The sequence below is a fragment of the Molothrus aeneus genome, chromosome 14, assembly GCF_037042795.1.
Source record: "Molothrus aeneus isolate 106 chromosome 14, BPBGC_Maene_1.0, whole genome shotgun sequence".
Classification (NCBI taxonomy): domain Eukaryota; kingdom Metazoa; phylum Chordata; class Aves; order Passeriformes; family Icteridae; genus Molothrus; species Molothrus aeneus.
This window is the reverse complement of record NC_089659.1, coordinates 16149254-16170282: the sequence shown is the minus strand read 5'-3', so window position 1 is coordinate 16170282 and position 21029 is coordinate 16149254. Positions and strand designations below refer to the sequence as shown.

Genomic DNA, 21029 nt, shown 5'->3' with positions numbered 1-21029 from the left:
ATCTCAGGGCGTTCTCCATCCAGCCTGCTAATCAGCAATGCTGCTTTTCACGGGAGATTTACAGAGGATGCTTCCAGGCGGGTTTTTGGTGGCGATTCGCTGCGAAACTCTCCCGCGGCTCCCGCGGCTCCTTAAGGGGCTGCGTTTGTTTGTCTGGCCGTGTAAAATTCCTACAAATGGCCTCGGTGTGGTAGCACTTACCTAAAGGAGAGGCAGCCCTTGGATGCATGCTGCAGGACTGGCTGTGTTTTCTCACCTACCGATGGGTTTCTCCATGTAATTGCAGGGCGAGGAGAGGAGAGGAGAGGGAGGGAGCTCAGGAAAATCGGAGATGTGCTCCCTGAATGACTGGATCTGTGGCAGGCACAGTTTCCTGGCTAAGTGCCTGTGTCAACAGCCTTTCCCATCCTGCTCTTGATTTCTCACGGGCTGTGAAACACTCGTGGGGTTTTTTTTTTGAAAACACCTTTCTTTTCTTTCTTTCAGTAGCGTGCGCCGTAACGCGTTTTCAGCAGATTTAACAGGGGAGAGGTTTTCATTCCCATCCCTTGGTTACCAGGCAGGGCTGTGAGAACTGTCCCCTGTGTGGTTTGAAATAATGTACACAGAATGTTTTCTTCTGCAAATTGAAAAGAAATGAATGGACTGGATTTTTTTTTTACTGTTATATTCTCCCAGGTTGGTTACTGATGGTCTATCCAACTGTAAGCAGTGTGAAGAAATAGAAAAAGCTGTAACACAAAGTCAGTACAACATGATTCAGAGAGGACCCCTCTCTAACACACCTCTCCTCTCTGACCTTCTGGCATAAATTTCATTTTTCTCTGTCTTTTCTGTGAGTTTTCCTTCTTTTTTTTACCAAAATTCTATGATGGGACATTGAACCATCAAATAAAATCTGCTTTTTATTCTTTTGGACTTCATATAATACAAGCAAGAAAATGTGAAGTAGAGTTTAAAAAAAAAAAACAACAAAAGAAGAAAAAGCAAAACGAGAGGATAGGACTAAGGAATTTCCAGTTTTTATGCTGGGCTCTCCTGCTCCTGTCTTATTCATGATATTCAAGCAAAGGATGTGCAGCATCATGGGCTGGATGCATGTGAGAGAAATTAAAGGATGAGTGAAGAACTCATCAAAATAATAGCAAGATCTTTTCTTATCTAGATCCATAGAGGGAAAGACTTTGTACAAAAGAAAACCTGTGTGAAAAGCTTGGCCATAAAAGGCAGAAAGGAAGGAGCTGAGGGAAGATCTGACAGACGCAGCCAATGCATATTTGTTGCTATAGAGAACGCTGAGGCTGAGCTGTTGCAATTAAATGTACATTAACAAGATTTCCTTTGAGATGTTCTAGGAATAGAGAGAAGCTAGAAAACTTATTCAACTTCTAATAAGTTACATTAAGAAGAAGGTGTATAAAGGCCTTAAAGTGCATTTAACAAGGGGGTTCAAGTCAAGCTTGTTGAGGATATGAGCTAATAAAGAAGCTGCAACCAAACTTAGGGATATTAAAAGATTTATAGACAGTGAGTGGATCAGTGAAAAGGCTGGGCATTGAGCAGGAGAGATTATTGTATATCCAAAAGTCAGTTTAAGATGTTTTCACACTTTATTGGTGACCTTATACAGCTATCTAAGACTTTCTGAAGACCCAAGTGTTTCAGGTATTTTTTTCTTGCGTTACATGTGTATAATATTCAATATAATGTTTCAATATTGAAACATATATTCAATATAATGTTTCTCAACTGCTCAGTTTCAGCCTGCACACCTAAGGATGTTTTTCTTTTCAATTTCACACAAGTAATGAGACTCAGTGGTATCTCAGTATATTCCTGAGGATTGCCTACATGGCAATTTGACATCTATTTTAGGGAGGGAGTCTCTATATACCAGGTTAATGAAATAATTCATGATGAAATCTTGTAGAGGTGGACAGAGAACACGGTTTCTTGCTACTCTTTAATCAGGTCATTGAGCTATCTCAGCAGCTCTGTCAGCTCCTCTTAGCAACAGCTCTCATACATTTAATCCATATTTTTCCACCATGTCACAAAGCTTCTGTCGGTTTTCTTCCCTTAAATCTCTTTTGCTGAACTCATCCTCTGCTCTGAGATATCATCAAAAGCATATTCCTTGTATTTTACTGGGGAATGTACAAGCAGCACTTCTGCTTGTGAATTATTCCTGTTCCTGCTAACTCAGTACAGCTTTTAGCAGATGTAGTGAATGTAGCTAAAACTAAAATAGTCAAACTGGACATTTGCTGAAGAGACCATCTTGCTCAGAAAGTCAGCTTGAGTCAGCACAGGATATGTTTCACATGGGGCATAAGGAGATTATTTTTTTACAGAGCTTGTTAGTGTTCTGGCTAAAATTTCAGTGTGCTGTACCAGGTCAACATAATTGATTTGATAACCCAAAATTTCAGGCCTGAAATTATTGGAAGTGTGGCATGTATATGTATAACCCTGGAGGAGCTTTATGCTGTGTACCTGCTTTTCAGCATTTTCATTTATCCCCTGGTGAGAAAATTAGTTCTCTTCAACCTGAATGCGATGAGTGTTTACTTCTGGGTGATTTCTTTCTGCATCTCTCCCATACTCTTAGGTGTATCTCTGATTGGGTTCAACCTTCTAAATGAGAAAAGAGACAAGATACAAGATTTTTCTGTTATTACTAGCCCTAATTTAAGGCCTTTGGTCTCATTTAGATGAATAACCACACAACAGCATTATTCTTTCCCCTCATGGCTGGAAATCTCCAAAGAACAGGATTTTCTGGGACCACAGCAGGGCCAGCCAGGGCCACCAAGAGGCAGGTGGAGCATATGATGGATGAGGGGAGGCAGCTGCAGCAGGATTTGTTCAGCCCTATGAAGAAAAGGCTCAGGGGCACTTTCGTGCTGCCTGCAGGTACCTGGTGGGAGAGCAGAGGCAGAACCAGGCTGTGCCAGAGGAGCCATGGACAGCACGGGGGACAGCAGGCCCGTGTGGGGCCATGGCAAAAGCTGAGGAGATGTCAGAAGAACTTTCTACCTGTGAGGGCAAGCAGGGAGGTGGAGGAGGCTGCCAAGAGAGGCTGTGGCATCTCCTTCCTCAGGGAAAGGGAGACCCTCTGAGGGTGGGCAGGCCCTGGCACAGGCGCCCAGAGCAGCTGTGGCTGCCCCAGGATCCCTGGCAGTGCCCAGGGCCAGGCTGGACAGGGCTTGGAGCAAGCTGGGATAGCAAAAGGTGTCCCTGCCATGGCAGGAGTGGCTCTGGATGGGCTTTAAGGTCCCTCCATCCCAAAGCAGTGTGGGATTCTGTGATCCCAAGTGTCACTGCTCCAGCTGGGAGATCAGCCTGGATGAGCTCCAGAGGTCCCTCCCGAGCTGTTCTGTGCCTGTGTGAGGTGCCAGGGACTCTTTGATGCCTTTATCTCGCGGCTGTGGTGCAGCCAAGCACAATCCATGTGGCTGGCAGCCGTGAGGAACAAATCCATCTCCAGAAACCTGCCCTGCAGTCCTGCAGCAGAGCATCAGTGCCTGAGGGCTGAGCGAGGCCAGCTGCTCATCCCTGGGGAGCCTCGCCAGGACTTGGAGGAAAAAGAACTTTTTGTCCACAAAAAATCTTCCATCCCATCCAGTCCACACAGGATTTGGAGAAAGGTCTTTGTTCCCATTAGGAAAACACATTAAATTTGATGGTAGACTGGCCCCCAGCAGGAAAGTGGGAATGATTTGAAAAGCTTTGTGTAAACATGTTGAACTTACAGATGATTTGGATGATATGTATTAAGAGTCTAAATAGGTTTTGGTAATCATTTTAAGAGTACATGTGTGAATACCTGATGCACCACTGGATTTAGGAAATTATGAAAGCACTTTGGTCATAATCTACCTATAAAAAATTGATAACTTTGTCACAAATCATGTTTTAAAGAGCCTTACAAAATTACTTCTAGCTACAGCTGCCTCCCAAGTTCGTCTGCCACCAAAGCACTTAAAAGAAAGGAGTTTTGTAATGCATTTCAAAAGGTCTGAATTTTTCAGTTAATAACTCAGTAATTTCTTTGAAAATTGAAGCAAGAGGAATATATCCATACAGCTATGTAATGTTTAGTCTCTTCCCAATAGAGACCCAGAAAATTATTATTTTTTCTTCTTCTTTTTGCCCTGAGCCTGGTAGTACAGTGCATGTATGGAGACCCTGTTAGAAAAATATCTCTCTGATCCAACAAGCCTAGACAAGAGTAATAAAAGGAGGAATCATCCACCTTTCTTGTAAAATAATCCCAGAAAAATACCACTTGTGGAGTCTGGAGCCAGGAGTATTGCAAGGTTAGTAGCAAGAGCTGATAAAGTAATTCTTTGCTGGATATGAGACAGACCATAAAAAATTTTGAATTTTTTTATTAAAGTCAAGGATAGCTTTGGAGTAGAGTTCTTCAATGCCAGGTAGCTGAGTGAAATAGGGGAAAATCTGCATAGGCTGAATGAGACAATCACAAAGCACAAAAAGTGAAGAATGTTTTCTCATATTTTTCAAGACTTTTTTGTCTATTAGGATATTGCATTATTTAGAAAGTCAAGTTAATTACTGGTATCAATATTGTTTAGAGAGTTTGCATTGGGGGGGAACAGCATAAGAAGATTCACATGTGCACAGATTGTTGATCACTGAATCAAGCCCTTTTTAAAAACTGCTCCCTCTGTGCCCAGGCTGTGCCCCACAGGGTCTGCACACTTTGTGTGCTCAGCACTTCCACTGCAGATCAGGCCAGACACAGAGAACAAGAAGTTGAATATTTTTATGACCCTGTTTTGAAAAATAATGCTAAAAAGAACTCCCATTAGTCCATCCTTTGTGCAAGAGATAGGCCAGGAAACATCTGCATAGCACAGCAGCAGCATTCAGAGCTAAGGGGAAGGGAACAGGACAAAACCCAAAACAAATAGTCTATTTAAAATCTGCAGGAAAACTCCTGCTTTCTTTTCAAAGAAAACTTTCAATGCCACAGACTCCAATCATTTAAGACAGTCAGTGGCTTCCCATGCTCCCCATAAAGGAGGCAGGAGAGATGATCCACTTTAGGGAAGGTGTTGACACATTTAAACACAATTGCTTCCTCAAATAACTGGGAGCTGTCCTACAGATTGCAACCCACCTACAAAGCCCTGTGCCAAAATTGGATAAAAATCACAGCATTCCCACAAGATCCAAGGAAAGAGCATGTGAGACATGAGCCTGGTATGAGTAATTCTGACTAAGATCTTGAAAAACAGTGGCAGTGCTGTCACCCTCAAAATGGAGCCAGAATATTGGAGTGGAATAAGAAATAGGAAATATCCAGAAGAGTCTCCCATGGACAAGGGCTTGAAAGTGATGCCACCAATGCAGCAAAAATAAAACTCAAACTCATGACTTGAAACACCGGCCACAGGTCAAGAAGAAGAAGATATAAAAGAATGGGAAAATGTGGATTGATGCAAAGATGTATAAAAATTATTTGTACTGAGTTTTATTCCTGTGAACTCTCTTCAGTTTCTCAACATCTTTCTCGTGCTGGTGGGGCAGGGTTGTGCAAACCTGGCAGTATTTGTTAAAGGTGACTACTGCTTACCTGGTAACCACTAGTAAATTACTAGTAACTGCCAGAAAATAGTAGAATTGTAGCTGCAACTTGCATTTCTTCCATGAAACAGATGGATCAAACAAGCATACGATGGCTTTCGTTCCACAAATGTAAAAGGATCACAGTGGTCAGGTTCCTGCAGAAAATACTGGAATTTTCTGCACACTCAGTGCTAACAACAACAAGCCCTGTTTAACCCCCAGTGATTACTGCTGGATACAAAGGAGCATGGAAAGGATCTGGCATACCCTCAACAAAGGCCAGTGTGTGGATTTGACACTTGTCAGTACAGCTCTGTATCATTTGCCATCTGAAAGCCCTGGCAGAACAAGGACTTATGCCCAAGGTCAGTCTTCTCTGGGAAGTTTTTTTTTAATGTGATTCTTGTTCCTTCTCTCTTAAAAAGTGATAAATGGCACCTTTAATTGCAGGAGAGGGGACTGCTGGAGGCAGCTGTATTTCTGTGCACTGTAAATATAATGTTTCTTAGGAGTATTTAGGTTTTAATCCCACAAATGTGTTCTGAGGCTCATGAAAGGTGCTGTATGTCAATAAAGCCTCTTAAAATATGTAGTCCTGCATCTCCCCTGAATCCCTGGTTTCAGGGCTTGGAGAGCTCTTCAATAATTCCTGGGAAAATGAGCAGCCTGGGGCAGGTGATGGAGAGATCTGAGACAATTGTTTGGTGCCTTTCTCCTGGATGGCTTCTCTGAGGTGCAGACATTGGTTGGCACTCAGGCACACAGCCCAGCTCCCACCAGCTGGGGTTTTGTCTCTGCGAGGGTGCAGAGAGGAATTCTGGAGCAGCAGCTGCTTTGCCTTTGCAGCACCAAGGGAACAGTGTCATTTCTTACAGGCTGAGGCTCCTACTGCCTGGGTTTGTAACATAACAATCCATCAACCTTCACTTTCCCTCCCAGCTGTCATCACTTTTCCTACCAATTTTCCCAGAGGTTTATCTCTCCTTTGTGATTCCATAAGAATGCAGGGGACAGAATAATTTTTAAAATCACATGTTCAAAAGCATCATAGTCAAAGCTCATCTGAAAAAGTGCTGTGAACCAATATCCTTGTCAGCAGCCTGTCTCCAGCACCCTGACACCACTGCTTTGCTCATGTCCCCTGTAAAAGCACACAAGAACTCAATTTTTACTTTGACAAAAAGCCATACAGATCCACATCACAATGTTATTGTTGTTCAGCCTGGCTCTGGCTGCTGTCAGCCGCCAAAACACCTTGAGGCTGCACTTTCACTGTGTGATACTGGCCTGGAATATAAAAATACAGAACTACATTTAAAGCACTCAAGTCCTATCCTTCTCATGCAAAAATAATCTTTGGTTCTTTCACATTTGCAGTTTTTAGAGCAGAGAGACTCAGCATTTCTATTTTGGTGTGTAAGGAATTTTTAGTGGTTTTGTGTTTTCTGGGGGAAGAAAGAGATGTACATGTAAGTACTGTACCATAAGGGGAAATCTAGGAATTGATAGGAAAATGGAATATGTTTTCTCTTCATATCTATTTATTAATAATAAAATGGTACTGAACTATTATATTATATTATATTATATTATATTATATTATATTATATTATATTATATTATATTATATTTATGTGATTATATTTGCAAGTGATAGCAAATTTCAGGGAGAGAAGGATGGCATGAAACCTCTGGAAAACAGATTACTGAATCTAACACACAACATTCTGAGACAAAGCCTATTAATGACAGATTCCCAAAGGGCCAGAGATACACAGCCTGCTGAAGAGAAACAGAAGGACAGAAACCAACACATTAAATCTGACTATTTAGCATAGAATGGCTGAAAAATGCAGTTATGTCCTGGGACAGGGGTGTGATTGAGAACATCACCTCTTTTTTAGTGTAGATTATGCTGGTTTAATTTTTTTCAGAACTTCACCAGCAATCTGCTTTGATATAGCTCCTTACCTCTTCAACTCAAACCTGAGTTTTGCTGTGATTTGTGGCACCCCAAACCCCAGTGATGGCAGAGGAGCTCCTGTAGGTGTGGCAGAGTTTCAGTGTTAAAGCTGCAGCCGAAAGCTTCAAGTCCATTTTCAGTTTCCCAGGCCAGTTTGGGGTGTTTGAGTGGGGTGCAGCTGCTCAGTCCTGCGTGGCTGGAAGGGGGAACTCTCCAGCCCTGGGATGGGCAGCAGCAATTTCTGGTGCTTGGGTGAAAATGTCAAGTGGCACCATTTCCTGAAAGGTCCTCTGGTGATGTGCAGAATTCAAAGCAGGACAGAAATCCCCATCACTGCTGGGTGCTTGTGCTCTGATGAGATCTGGCAAAGGGAAGTGGCTCTTTTCTCTTTGATTAAGGAAAATACTTGCAGCTGCATACATTAACTATAGAAATTCTATAGCAAGGACGGCTCTGCTGTAATAAATTAAATCATATTGCAAGCACACTACCAGGAAAATGTTTCAGCAGAAATTAAGGGTAGCAAGCCTCCTGAAATTAAGCTTCTGCTGAAATAAATTGGTAATATCTAGCTAATAAAGTTCAGCATATGTCACAAATGAGAGAGATGCTCTTGGCTGATAGTGTCAATTTAAAAGGCTGTTTGCATCAAATAATTTGGAGGTCTCAATTTGCACACCAGGGTTATAAAAAACTTTAACTCTACTTTAGAACACATACTGAGTTGTTTGGCACAGTAGGATTGACAGTGTGTGGCATTAATTTCCAGAATTAAGTTACTGCTAACACACTTGTTAGTGAGTTCCTGATGGTTTACCACTTTCTTGAACATTCAGGAATATTGGGTGCCATCACCATTTTCATGTAAAATAAAGTTGTCTTTAAAGAACCAAGCCTGTAAATGTGGTGGTGCTAATGTGGAATTAGTGATTACAGGAAAAATATAACTCCCAAATTCCACTGCTCTAAACTACTCAATTCAACCAGCCATGGAAACATGCAAAAAAGCCTTGGACATGGGATTGCTTTTTAATCACTGCCAGCAGTTGATTATATTAGTGCTTTATTTCATAATTTTATGTGTGGTGTTAATGAAAATGTTCTGGGAGAAAGCAGTGGGAAAAGAAAAGCTCTTTGCCTCTCCTTGCTTAATAACTGCTTCTTGCTGCTCCATCGAGGTGGTTTTTCCCTCTGAAATTGCTTTCTGTGTGCTGGAACACAGCTCATTGTTCTTCTGGCTGACAGTCTAATCATTCTGCCTTGCAGAGCTCTCACACACAGCAAAGGCATTGCTGGATTACCAGGACATCCAGTCCTCTGGAAAATAACACATCTTTTACCTCCAAGAGGAAGCAATACTGAAATTCCAAAAATCTGTGGTGTGATTCGCATCATTTATATATCAGGATCTTTAATAACCTTATTTTCACCAACTTGTTCAAGTCCAAAAGTTTTAACAAACAAGAGGAGATTATTCTGCCTGGCTTTTTAATACCACTACAGGACTTACATTCTTTCTCACACAACTTGCAAAATTCTAGCTGCCTTTTCACCTAGCTCAAAAGCAGAGAATCCTTTAACTTAAATATCTTATTTTGATCAATATTTTGATTAACACTGCACAGAACTTTCAGTAGCACTGCCAGCACGTAGGTGACTCATTAATCTGGCTGCACAAATCAGCTTTGCAGGACTGAGGGCTAAAGCACAGAAAGCAACACGTGTCAGAGGGTTTAATGGCAGAGGTGTCTGAAAAACAAAGAGCAGCCCCTTCCCTGGCTGTGTCTGAAGAGGAAAAATTGTGTATTTAGAACAAATACAGCATTTGAATTCTCAGCATGTAGGAACTAACAGTTTTACTCAGTGCTGCTGTGATTTAAGGAGATTTTTGCCTTGTGTCCCCCTTCTTCAGGCTGTTTGGGGACGTTATTCACCTGTGATGCTGATATACGTCAGCAGTACGTAAATGTAAAGGGAGAATGAGGAAAAATAAAAGGTTTTCACCAGTCTTTACAAATTTTAATGGTGTCCCTCAACAGCTGCTGGTCCTCAGCCCAGCTCAGGTTTTGTGCATCAGCCCATAACACCCACAGAGGGTTTTGCAGTGCAGGGCACATCTCAGCTGAGCCTCTCAGAGGAGGGGTGTGGGTCTGAAAGGCACAATAAAGACTTTTCAAACCACTGAGCGTGGTTTGTGTGGCACCTGAAAACGTCCCCAGGCAAACAGGCTCTGCCTGGTGGGAATGAAATGCCAGAAACGCTGCCTGGGCCCTGCCAGGGGGGTTGCAAGGCGCAGGTTTGGAACCCTTTCAGCCCAAGGATTAAAGGAGCACGCTTTGAAAAAGAGACATGGAAAAGAAGGTTAGAATTGTTAATTTCTTTTGGTTTTGTTTTTGTTGGAGCCTATTTAAACTACTGCCAGCGGGGTAAAATGGTGTAAAATGGATCAGAGCTGCCATCTCAATTTTTAATGAGATAATCTGCAAATGGGAAGATCTTGTGCACATGGACCAGGTCAGTGCAAAATTGTCCTGATGTGATGTTCTCTTTAGCAAACTCTAAAGTACTTTAAATACAGCATCCATGTCCCTGCAAAAGAGAGAGCTTTTGTATGAACAGACCCACTTTCTCTAACTCCAAACTAAACCTTCTTCTTTTTTTCTGTGCTTGGTTGTGCTGTCATTCCTATAATGAATTCACTGCTGAATTCCATAGCATGACTAAAGCCTTGCCTTAATTTATTTTGCTTTAGCTCGAGGCTTTAATATTATTATTAATATTTGATTCTTTATTTTCTCTCTCTTCCTGATTTTCCTCAAAGCCAGTTCTGCTATTTTTCCTACGTTATTTACCCCTGGGCTGAAGGCACATTTCCCACCTTTGTAATTTAGCAGTGGGATATGAACACAGCCAGGTGGAAATTCCTGTGTGGTATTATGTAATCCATAAACTTCCATTGCTAACCTATCTAATAGAAATAATGGCATTTTGAACCTGAAATTCCCTGAATTGCTTGTTTTTAAATAATTTAAAATAATAATTTAAACACTTTTAAAAATTCTTACTTAGGAAATTATATGATCCACCAGTAGAGTCATTAAGTTTGTTCACTTCTTCAGTCCTGTCAAAAACCTATTAAGTTTCAGTAGGCTCTCCCCAACACATAAATCTTGCCAGGCATCTCTTTCTTAATTACATGGTACAGGCTGACAGCTTGCAAATGCTGTATAGTAAATTAAATTGTCAGAAATACCCAGTTTCAGGTGATTATTTGTGTTACTGAAGCTGTGCTGCAGAACTGGAAGGGCTTTCTTGGCTGCTTTTGGGCGCAGCTTTCATTGCGTACAGTTGTGGAAACGTTTTTGGGTGGAGAGAAATAATCTTGTGTTCAACAACTACAGACTACTCGCTCTGTTTGATCAGCCATAAAAGTCAAGGTAATGAGATGCTTCCTGATATTTTTAAGTATCTGAGGTAGATTTCAATGTCTCACTTGTCTCCTTGTACCAAATCAGGCCTGTGAGGGTGTGCAGCTACAGATAAGAAATAATTCAATTCCTAGTAAGCAAAAGCAATCGGTTGGAAAATTGAGACTTTTCTGATGAAAATGCCAGAGTATTGGTCTAGAAGTTATAATGAGAATATGTACTGGGTACTTTTTCATTATCTTTGATCCAAAGCTCTGGGAGCCTCTTCAGAAATCTTTAAACGATTTCTTAGAAAAGCAATATTCCCCTATCTTTACTTTGCCATATATAAATTAACTTTATGCTCTCTGTGGCCCTTCTCTCTTTAAAGCAGAGACCAGAGAGTTGATTACCCCAATAATTAATTTGGCCTGACCCTTGTCTATGTGCATCACCCAGAAAGAAATGCACTGGGACAGAAAATATCTTGACTTTTCCAAGCGGTGCCATTGCCCCAACCCAGAGCCACAGGCCAAAATCTCCATTCTGTTTCCCAGGCAGGATGCACCCCTGAGCAGAATAATGCCACAAAAGAAAGCAATGCAACATTTCTGTCTCATCAGCACACTCTGATCATGGCAAGGGTGCCTTCAGTGGGGAAGTTTCAGGGCAGGATTTTTGATTTACTGGAAAATAATGTCATGGAACAGAATGGTTTGGTGCAACCATTGTGCTACTTGTATTTTGTTCTTAAAATAAGGTACTCAAAGAATTGTGCATCGTTTTCTTTGCCTCGTGGAATTTTGTATTTCAGAAAATTTTGTTACCAATTAATTCATCTGGGTGATTATCCGTCCTGATAAAAACCACAAGTTTTTAGTGAAAAGGCAGAATGTTGTGCAGCCTGTCAGGCTGTGGGGGTGCTTTCAGAAATGGCTGATGCCAAAGGAAAACACAATTCTGTAAAAAGCCTGATTTAAAGTCAGTCTGAGCTGGGAGAGAGCAGAAATTCAAAGGTTTTGTGTTTTCATCAACTGCTAAACTGGTAGATAAAAACTATAGGTAGATAAAAACTATAGGTAGATAATTCAGGTAGATAATAACCATATTAGGGATAGATAAGTGATTCTGTGATGCACTTTTATTGTCTTAAGATCAAGACCATCAAAAGAAAATGGGAATATTTTTGTGTTTGTACTAAAAAAAAAAAAATCCCAGAATCTACTTTCTTGTTAAACTTGTAACACATAACCTCCAAAGTTGGAAGATGTTTGTTTCCTTTTGGAGATGTCTCTCTGCAGCACTTACACTGTGTATAATTAATGTGCATTAAACAAATAAACAAAATATATATGTATATCTCTTTGCTATACATTATCAGTGAGATGTTGGCAGCTGATTGTATCAGTCATGGGAGAATTTTCAAAACTGCCACAATTTTAGTTCTGTTATGGGATAGGATGGAGAGGTTTTGGATCCTACATCTGAAAATGAAACAGGAAAAGTTTCTACTGATCTCTTCTCTGGAATTAATTTCTTAAATTTCACTGCAGGCACATTTTTCTTGAACTCCAGATTATTTTCTAGGACTTTTTCATAGAATAATGGAATATCCTCAGTGAGAAGGTCCCCACAAGGATCATCCAGTCCAACTCCTGGCCCTGCACAGACACCCCACCCACCCCCAGCCCCTGGTACCCAAACCCTCCTGGAGCTCTGGCAGCCTCAGGGTAGTTCCCATTCCTTGGGGAGCCTGGGCAGAACCTTTTCCTAATACCCATCCTGAGCCTCCACAGAGACCAAAAAGGAGCCTGTATTTACAGTTACCCAATTTCCTAAAACACTCAAGCCTAAATCCCACTATCTTTGGAAAAATTGGCATAACTTCACCAGTTTTGATGAATATTTCCAGTCTGCTAAACCATGACAGTGTCCACTCACACTTGGGATTGTTTTTTTTAATGTGGTGTGCTTCAGTAGAAAACTTTCCTGAGGATGTAAGAGATGCTGCGAGAGGAGAGGTGGCAATAATTGACTTTGCCCTGGTAATCTGTTAAACTTCTCTGGTTCTGAGCATCCCAGGGCAAAACCAGACACAAACTCTTCCCCCAAGGTCCTGAAAAAATCACCACAGATGGGGAAAAGGGGGAGAGATGGAGAAGGGAAGCCACGGGTGGCAGAGCCAAATGTCCCAAAGACATTTCTTCCTTATTTTTACACGCTCAAAATCTGCCAGTAACCATTGGAACCTGTGAGCACCACTCTGTCACTGGGATTTACGAGAGCCTCAAGTATTTACAGAGGTTTTAAAGGCTCATTTCTTTAAATCACTGCAAACAATGTGTCTTTAACAGTCCTCTGTTGTGTTCTGGTGCGTGAGGAACATTATCCTTGAACTTTCCCCCAAGGACCCCGGAGTGTTGCTAAAATCTGCTCACAATAAGCACATTTGCAGATGTGCAGACACAGAATGATAGGAAGTACAAACAGGACCCCTGTGTAAAGCAGAGCACACTCAGAAGCAGGGAGGGTTGTGATTCAGGTACTTTAAAAGACTTTTTAATGGCCAGTGGAGGAGGTTGTTTGCTTTAGGAAAGGTCGTACAATAATAATGCACGCACTCAGTGCAGAAAGAGAGGAGGCAAAGCAATTATTCTGCTGTCAGTTGATGTTATTTGGATAATGAACCACCTAGAATGAGGTATTTTGCCAAGATCTTTGTTTAAATGCTTTGTCAGGCAATCTGAATTGTAACTTATGCATGAATCAGCCAGACCTGAAGTTCTTCTTTATTATTTTCTGTCGCAGCAAACAGATCTCAGTGATCTCAAACTTTTGGGGAAAGCTTTATATACCCCACATGAAATTGCTAAAGGCAACTTCCTCCTATTTCTTGGGGTTTCACCGTCCATGTAGTGACTAAATTGAATTTATACCAACAAGGCCACGGTGCTGGTGTGTGCTGGAGGGTTTGCTGAGCAGAGGTGAGGCAGAGGCAGGTCACCATGGAAAAGGGAAATGTGCAAGAGTCTGGGCAGGGAATTCTGCTCTGCTGCTGCCCTGCCAGCTGACAGAGGGATTGTTGCATTTGCTTGACAGTGAGCACTGGGAAAGAGCCACAGCAATGTCCATCCCTGAGAGGCTTTTGGAGATGCTGAGGATATTTCTTATCTGAATTGCCAGTGATTGTTCAGCTGCATCTCTCATTTTGAGCTGGTTCTAAGTGTGGATGCTTTTTGAAGACTGAGTGGAAAGAGATCGACGTTCCTTGGAAAAAACCCTTTATATATTGTATTTCCTGGCATTCTCTCATATGTAATAGGATGTTTGAGTTAACACAGATTGTTGGGGTTTTTTTGATTGTAATGTAGTTTAAATACATTGAGAACTTCAAGCTGGGATTTGGAAACCCAAATTCAAAAGCTCTAAGAATTGGAATATAATGACAAAATTGTGCCATCACTGCAGTTTGTGAATGACATTCAAGCTCCATTATAAATTTAACTCCTTTCTGTATTAATAAAACCTGTTTGAGAGGTCTAGGGTTTTTTTCACACTGCCCTAAATTTTATAAAATTAGGGCAACTATTTCTCCTGATCAGAACTTCGAGGGGGAAAAAAGTTTAGTTCTTGGGAAACTTCTGGTTTGAGTTCTGCTGAGGTTCCCAGGGGCACAGGGCAGTGACCAAAGGTGCTTTTGAAAAGCCACAGTTACAGAACTGCCTTTAAAACTCTGCTGCTTCCCTCAGAAATGGCATTCGTGTCTTCTGCATGTTTGACTAGAAGTATATAAATATTGCATGCTTGATTTTAAGCCAGGCAAATTCAGAGTGGAAATGCAGCATTTTAGCAGAAGAGAAGCCAATACTGAGGTCAGAAGAGCTGGAGTAACAGCTCTGGAGGTAAATGCCAGAGCAAGGACTGCATCCTTCTATGTGGGATGGATTTTTTTTCTTTTCTTTTTTTCTTTGTTCAGTTCTTTCCTTTTTTTCTCTGTTCAGTTCTTTCCTTTTTTTCTTTGTTCATTTCTTTCCTTTTTTTCTTTGTTCATTTCTTTCCTTTTTTTCTTTGTTCATTTCTTTCCTTTTTTTCTTTGTTCATTTCTTTCTTTTTTTTCTTTGGTCATTTCTTTCTTTTTTTTCTTTGGTCATTTCTTTCTTTTTTTTCTTTGGTCATTTCTTTCTTTTTTTTCTTTGGTCATTTCTTTCTTTTTTTTCTTTGGTCATTTCTTTCTTTTTTTCTTTGTTCATTTCTTTCCTTTTTTTCTTTGTTCATTTCTTTCCTTTTTTTCTTTGTTCATTTCTTTCCTTTTTTTCTTTGTTCATTTCTTTCCTTTTTTTCTTTGTTCATTTCTTCCTTTTTTTCTTTGTTCATTTCTTCCTTTTTTTCTTTGTTCATTTCTTCCTTTTTTTCTTTGTTCATTTCTTTCCTTTTTTTCTTTGTTCATTTCTTTCCTTTTTTTCTTTGTTCATTTCTTCCTTTTTTTCTTTGTTCATTTCTTTCCTTTTTTTCTTTGTTCATTTCTTTCCTTTTTTTCTTTTCTCTTTCTTCCTTTTTCTTTTTTTCTCTTTTTTCCTCCCTCTTTTTTCTCTTTTTCCTTTCTTTTTTTTTTTTTTTTTTGAGAGCAATATGGCAGCACGTTTGCCTTTATTAAATAAAGAGCTTAGAGATTTTTTTTTTTTGGAAAAGGACCTTGGTTTGAGATCAGCTTTTAAACTTGAGCTCCAGAATTTGGCAGCAGGCAGGGATGTTGCTGTGGCAACCCATTGATCAGAGGCTGTGCTACTGAACCTGCTGCCAGTTCAGCCGGCGCTGAACGCTGCAGGCGCCCTCCGAGGCCAGGGAATGCTCTGTCCTGGAACAGTGCAGCAGGCCCTGCCAAAAATGGCCTGGGACCTGAGAACACCAGCAGCATCTGGGAAAAGTGGGGAGAAAAGTTTTCCCTTTTAGGGGTGAATGGATGCTCCCAGTCTTGGTGGTGAATTTGCAGCCTCCTGGTTAAACCATTGGTGCTTTCTGGTGAGCAGAGGTGGCTCCCGGATATTTTCAGTCTGAGGGATGGTGATGGTGTCTGGTTCTGGAATTCAGGATGTGTTCTCTTCCTTCTCCTGCCCTTGGAAGGGCTGTCCTTGAGGAAGAGCTCTCAGATCCATCTCTCAGGGTGCCAAAAGAGCTGGGAGATGTTCTGTGAGCCCCACGATGCTGCTTCTGCCCAGTTCTGTTTGCAAAATCAGCCAGCTGGTTGCAGTGAAGCATCCTCAGTCCAGCCAATTTTTAATATCCAAACTCCTCAGTATCATCTGTTCGTTCTTCCTTTTTTATTCACAAACAAGCACAGTGCTGGTCAACAAAAAAACACCCAAAAACTCTAAAAATGTGGAATTAATTACATTATTTGTGCTCATACCCTCACATGCAAAACTTGAGGACAGCTTTCTGTGTGTGTTTATTATTGCTTAGGAAATTTTCATCTCAGTTTTGGCATTCTGCTCTCCAGATCCTGAGAAATTAACCCAAACACTTCCCTGCTCTGCATCACTCTGCTTCCTAAACCCTTGCTTTGTATTTAGAAATACTTGTACTGTGATACACTTGTCAAAATGTTCTCAGAAAATAAGCCCCAACTAGAAATGCCTGTCAAATAATGCAAAACTGTCAGGCTTAGTCAAATTAATGATGACTGATACCATTTGCCACAAGCATCAAAGCTTCCAATAACATTTTCTTCCTGGCAACAGGCAAAAATATTTTTTTTAGTTGAATTACTTTTTTTCCATTTGGTGGTACAAAATGAACAAGGTTAACTTTGTATTTACACAAATTCTTTGTTATTTATTTCATTATCTAGCTAAAAGTGGTGCTGTTTAACAAAATACCACACCCCTCATGACATGGAATTTTCTACTCTACTCCTAGCAAGCTGATATATATATATGTATAATTTATATTATATAATGTGTGTATTAATACATTATGCATGAGATCCATAGTTTAATATAAGTTTATATCTAAAAATTTCCATATTTTAAAGTAACTTTGTGGGTGATCTGTAGGTGGAGGAGTAGTATTGGGAATTTATCTTTCAAACCTAGCACAAGATTACAGCTCAAGGCTGAGAGAGGGCTGTGCTCTGTGGCTGAGGCTGGAGCACAGGAGGCACCAAACAGGAATTGCTGCAGAATTCCTGCTGGGTTGCAGGTGCTGTTTAACAGAAGCTCAAACACAACCTTGATTCTGATATGAAGGGATTACAGTAGTGCAAGAGATAGGAAATGTCATTGGATTTCACATTTTAAACACTTTCAAACAAATGAAATGTGAATTCCACCTGAAGCTCATTCTACATTGAGGCTACAAACCTTAGTGATGAGCACTCCTTGCAAAAATTGGAATATTTCCTCTGAGTAACTGAAGAGCAAATATGTTCAGTGTAGTTAAATTAGTTTTAGATCCTTCTGCAGGAAAAATGATAATGAGGGGGGAGGGGAGGAAGTTTTGTTGTTTTGGGGTTTTTTTTCAATTGTGTTCTGGAAGACACCATGAAAATAGACCTTGACAGAGCCCCAAGGCACAGAGCTGAGGAGAGGAGCCAAATCCCCTCTGGTTTGGCTGCAGGATTTTGTCCAGTCTCTGTGAGGGGTCTGGATTTGGGCAGGAGCCATCATCCATCCCATCCCATGCCTTCCATCCCACCCATCCATTCCCTCCATCCCATGGCATCCCCAGTGAGGGGCTCAGCAGCAGAGCCAGGGCAGCTCCTGCTCTCCCAGGAGGGCTCCTTGCCCTGAGGAAAGCAGCCAAAACAGGAGCCAAGGGCTGGCAGGTTATAAATCCCACTGCTCAGATCAGCCTTTCTTGGTTTGTTTTTTCCCTTTTTTAAGCATAATTTTCATGATGTTTGCTGGAGTGGCTCACCTGCCAGCTACAAGCTGTTCCATGAGAGTTTTTTGTTTGTGCTTGTTAGCAGAGTGGATTTATGGATCCTCCTGGCTCCAATGGGCAGCTGGGGATCTAAGGGAGGGCAACAATCCATGGTAAGCCTGTCTTTCTTTAGCCTCTATGAAGAGTGAGGTTTTTTGTCTTAGGATTATCATACAGAACCCATGGAAAAATAAATGGAATTGCTGTCCCATGAGAGCCAAAACATACCTGCCAAATTCAAAGTTTGATTCATGTGTGGTAAAGTAGAATGCAAACCCCATCAGCTGGGGTTTATCCTTTCAAATTCACTATTTCAGCTCCTGCAGCACCTCCAGGAGCTCTGGATGCATACCCAGGGCACAGCTGGGAGAGAAGGAAAGGAAGGAAAGGGAAAGGAGAAAAAAAAAGGAAAAATACAAAGGAAGGGGAAAGGAAAAGTCATCTCAGTGATTGCCAAGGAGAAAAGATCTTTCTCTGTGCATTGGGGTGAGCAAAATCCTGTCCTCCACACAGCCACTCCACCCATGGAATCAGGATCACAGAGCTGGCTCCTGTGCTCATGGAGAGTTCCACTTGTCCCATTCCTCACCAGGCAGCTCCTTGTTTGTGGAGCACCAAGAGGGAATTTTGCTGTTTCCCCGCTGAGCTGGGCCATGTCTGACACTGGGAGGTTTCAGGTGCAGTAGCAGCTTTTAGAGGAGAAAAAGGCTGAGGAAAACCTTCCCCTTGCACACTAAAGCAGGTGGATTGTGTCTTGGTGTAACATTTGCATTTCATTCTTTGAATAAATTAATGTTTTAAAGCAAATGCCCAAGGATATTGCAATTATTTTTGCAATTCATACATTTATTCAATGCCTATCCAAAAGCTCCTGTTAAAGACAGGAGGTAATCTGGGGTAAATGTCAATTACTGCTGGGTGATGTTAGCTCTATAGTGGATACATTTGTTAGACATTTTAATATTTAACATTTGAAAACTTTGACTGCCAGATTTTTAATGATGCTGCTACTGGTTCAGCTGTTTTCGTGTCTTCAAAAATTAAAAACGTTTCAATATTTAAAATAACTGTACTGCTCATTTCAAGGCATATGTTCCTGCATATGTTTGTAGCTCTGCTTTTCTGAATGTGTAAGATTTTTTGGCATATATTGGTATTTCATTCTGAACCTGGGGGAATTAATGTTTAGAGTCACTGTTTGAATTCATTTTAGGTTTGATTGTTAAGAGCTCCCCTGGGAGTCAGGGAAGGAATCCCAAGGAGGTAAAAATGGAAACAAAGGTAGGAGAAGAAAGAAAGGCAGATGGTGGCAACAATGGCTCATCTTTTTTTAGATCATTTATTTAGTACAAAGGAGACTGCCTTAGAAATCCTTTATATACTCCATATTCATTTCCAGCGATAGAAATACCATATTTTCATATTCAAAATACATTTTGAGCCATGAAATTTAGCTAATAAAAACCCCTGAATTAATTACTGCAACCAAAACCCCCTCTCATGGTCTTCTAAAGGACTGAGCATCTCAAATGAACCTGCAAATTAAACTCCAAGTTTTTCTGCTCCAGCAGAAAACTGGTGGTGCCTTTGAGAGATCTCAGATTATTTTTATTAATTTATTTCTTTGGTTTCTGTGACTTACTATTCAGTTTATTCTGCTTCTATGCTTGTGTGGATTTTTCTTTCCCAAAGGAGCAATAGTTAACAGGCTCAGAGAGGAATAAACCCAGAGTCTAATGCTGAAGTTGTAAGCACTGGATGAACTGGTTTGGTTTTCCCCTGGCTCCAGTATTCTGTCACCTGCTCAATTTTGGTCAGCAGTACTAAATCAAATGTTAACCATGCCCCCTTTGACAAATACCAAATTATCAGTACACTTAATATTTCCACTGTTTTCCAAGCAACCTGTCATGGAATTGCTGCTCTGGAAAAAAAAACGTGCCCTGTATTTATTTCAGCGGGGATTTTTTTTTCTTTTCAAGTCTCTCCAGAGCAGAATTAAAATGTAGCACATGCACATTTAGCAAAAATATTTTCATGTCAGTGTGTCACTCAACATTCTTTCCCTGTTAACCATGAAATATTGTTTTCCAAGTCCCATCTCTAGATAAAAGGGAAAATCTCAGATATCTTTTAACATTCAGAAAACAGATTTCAGCTTTATTTTTGCATTAAATGAATTAATTTTATTTTCAACATCTATGTTCTGACAGGCAGAAGAGCTGATGCTTTGGGTGTTACTTTTTTCCCAGGTTCTGCCTGTTCAACCAAAGGACCTCATCCCTGAAGCTGATCTAGAGTGGGAATTAATACAAAACATGTCCATTTCCTGTTAAATGTGTTATTCTGGCAGAGGAATATTTTCATCTCCAGATCGCAGCAGAAAGAATTAAAATTCAAGGCATTAATTATACTTTAATTAAACCCAACCATATTTCATAGGATTGTTTTGGCAGTATGAGGAAGAGTCTGTCTCCTCAGCAGCTCGTGAGGTGCTTATGACAAATTATGAAGTCACTGAAGCCAAGGAGAATTGTTCCAGTCAATTAAGTGTGTCTGTGGAGGGGTAGCTGCAGTATGTAAAGAGGGAAAAATAGAGTGGTATTTGAAAGTTTTCCAGACTTACACATTAAATTGGTTCTTTTTTCTCTCCATGCAGTTTTAAGTCCATTGGTTTTGGTTTTGCCAATAATTCTATTAACCTGTTAGGCAATAATGGCACATCCACTGCTCTGTTAATTGAGATTTCTCTGAATGACATGGCTCAAAATGCTGCTTCTCTGTCTGAGAAAATGAGTTTAAAGCAGAGAATGTACTAAAACTTGTGGCAAACACTTCTTTGAAACTCAGTGGGCCTCTAGTTTTTTCTTCTTTCTCTTTATTGCTTTCTTCCTAAATATTTTTATACTCAAATGCAGATGTGATCTACAAATGTGCATGATGTTGTGATTAGAATTGGAATTATAAGTTGCTTTATAGCCTGAAAAATATTAGTTAGCAGGATTTTTGGAGAGAGAATGGGTTTTTGGTTATTTGGGGAGGATTTTTTTTTTTTTTTTTTACAGAATGTAGGCAGTTGTTAGCTGCAAAGCTTTTTTATTATTGTGGGTCACATTGCACAGCAGACAGGCAATTTTCTG

The 21029-nt window shown here is 40.6% G+C and overlaps 1 protein-coding gene across 1 annotated transcript in view; it reads right to left on the bottom strand.

Moving 5' to 3' along the window:
* The window catches only part of KLHL4 (kelch like family member 4), a 38040-nt gene extending 37769 nt beyond the window's left edge, over nt 1–271 (bottom strand). The window contains exon 1 of the mRNA XM_066559477.1: nt 202–271. Coding sequence (XP_066415574.1) covers nt 202–229 — 28 coding nt within the window. The 5' untranslated portion in view covers nt 230–271. The remainder of the gene's footprint in view (nt 1–201) is intronic.
* Nucleotides 272–21029: the final 20758 nt, after the last annotated feature.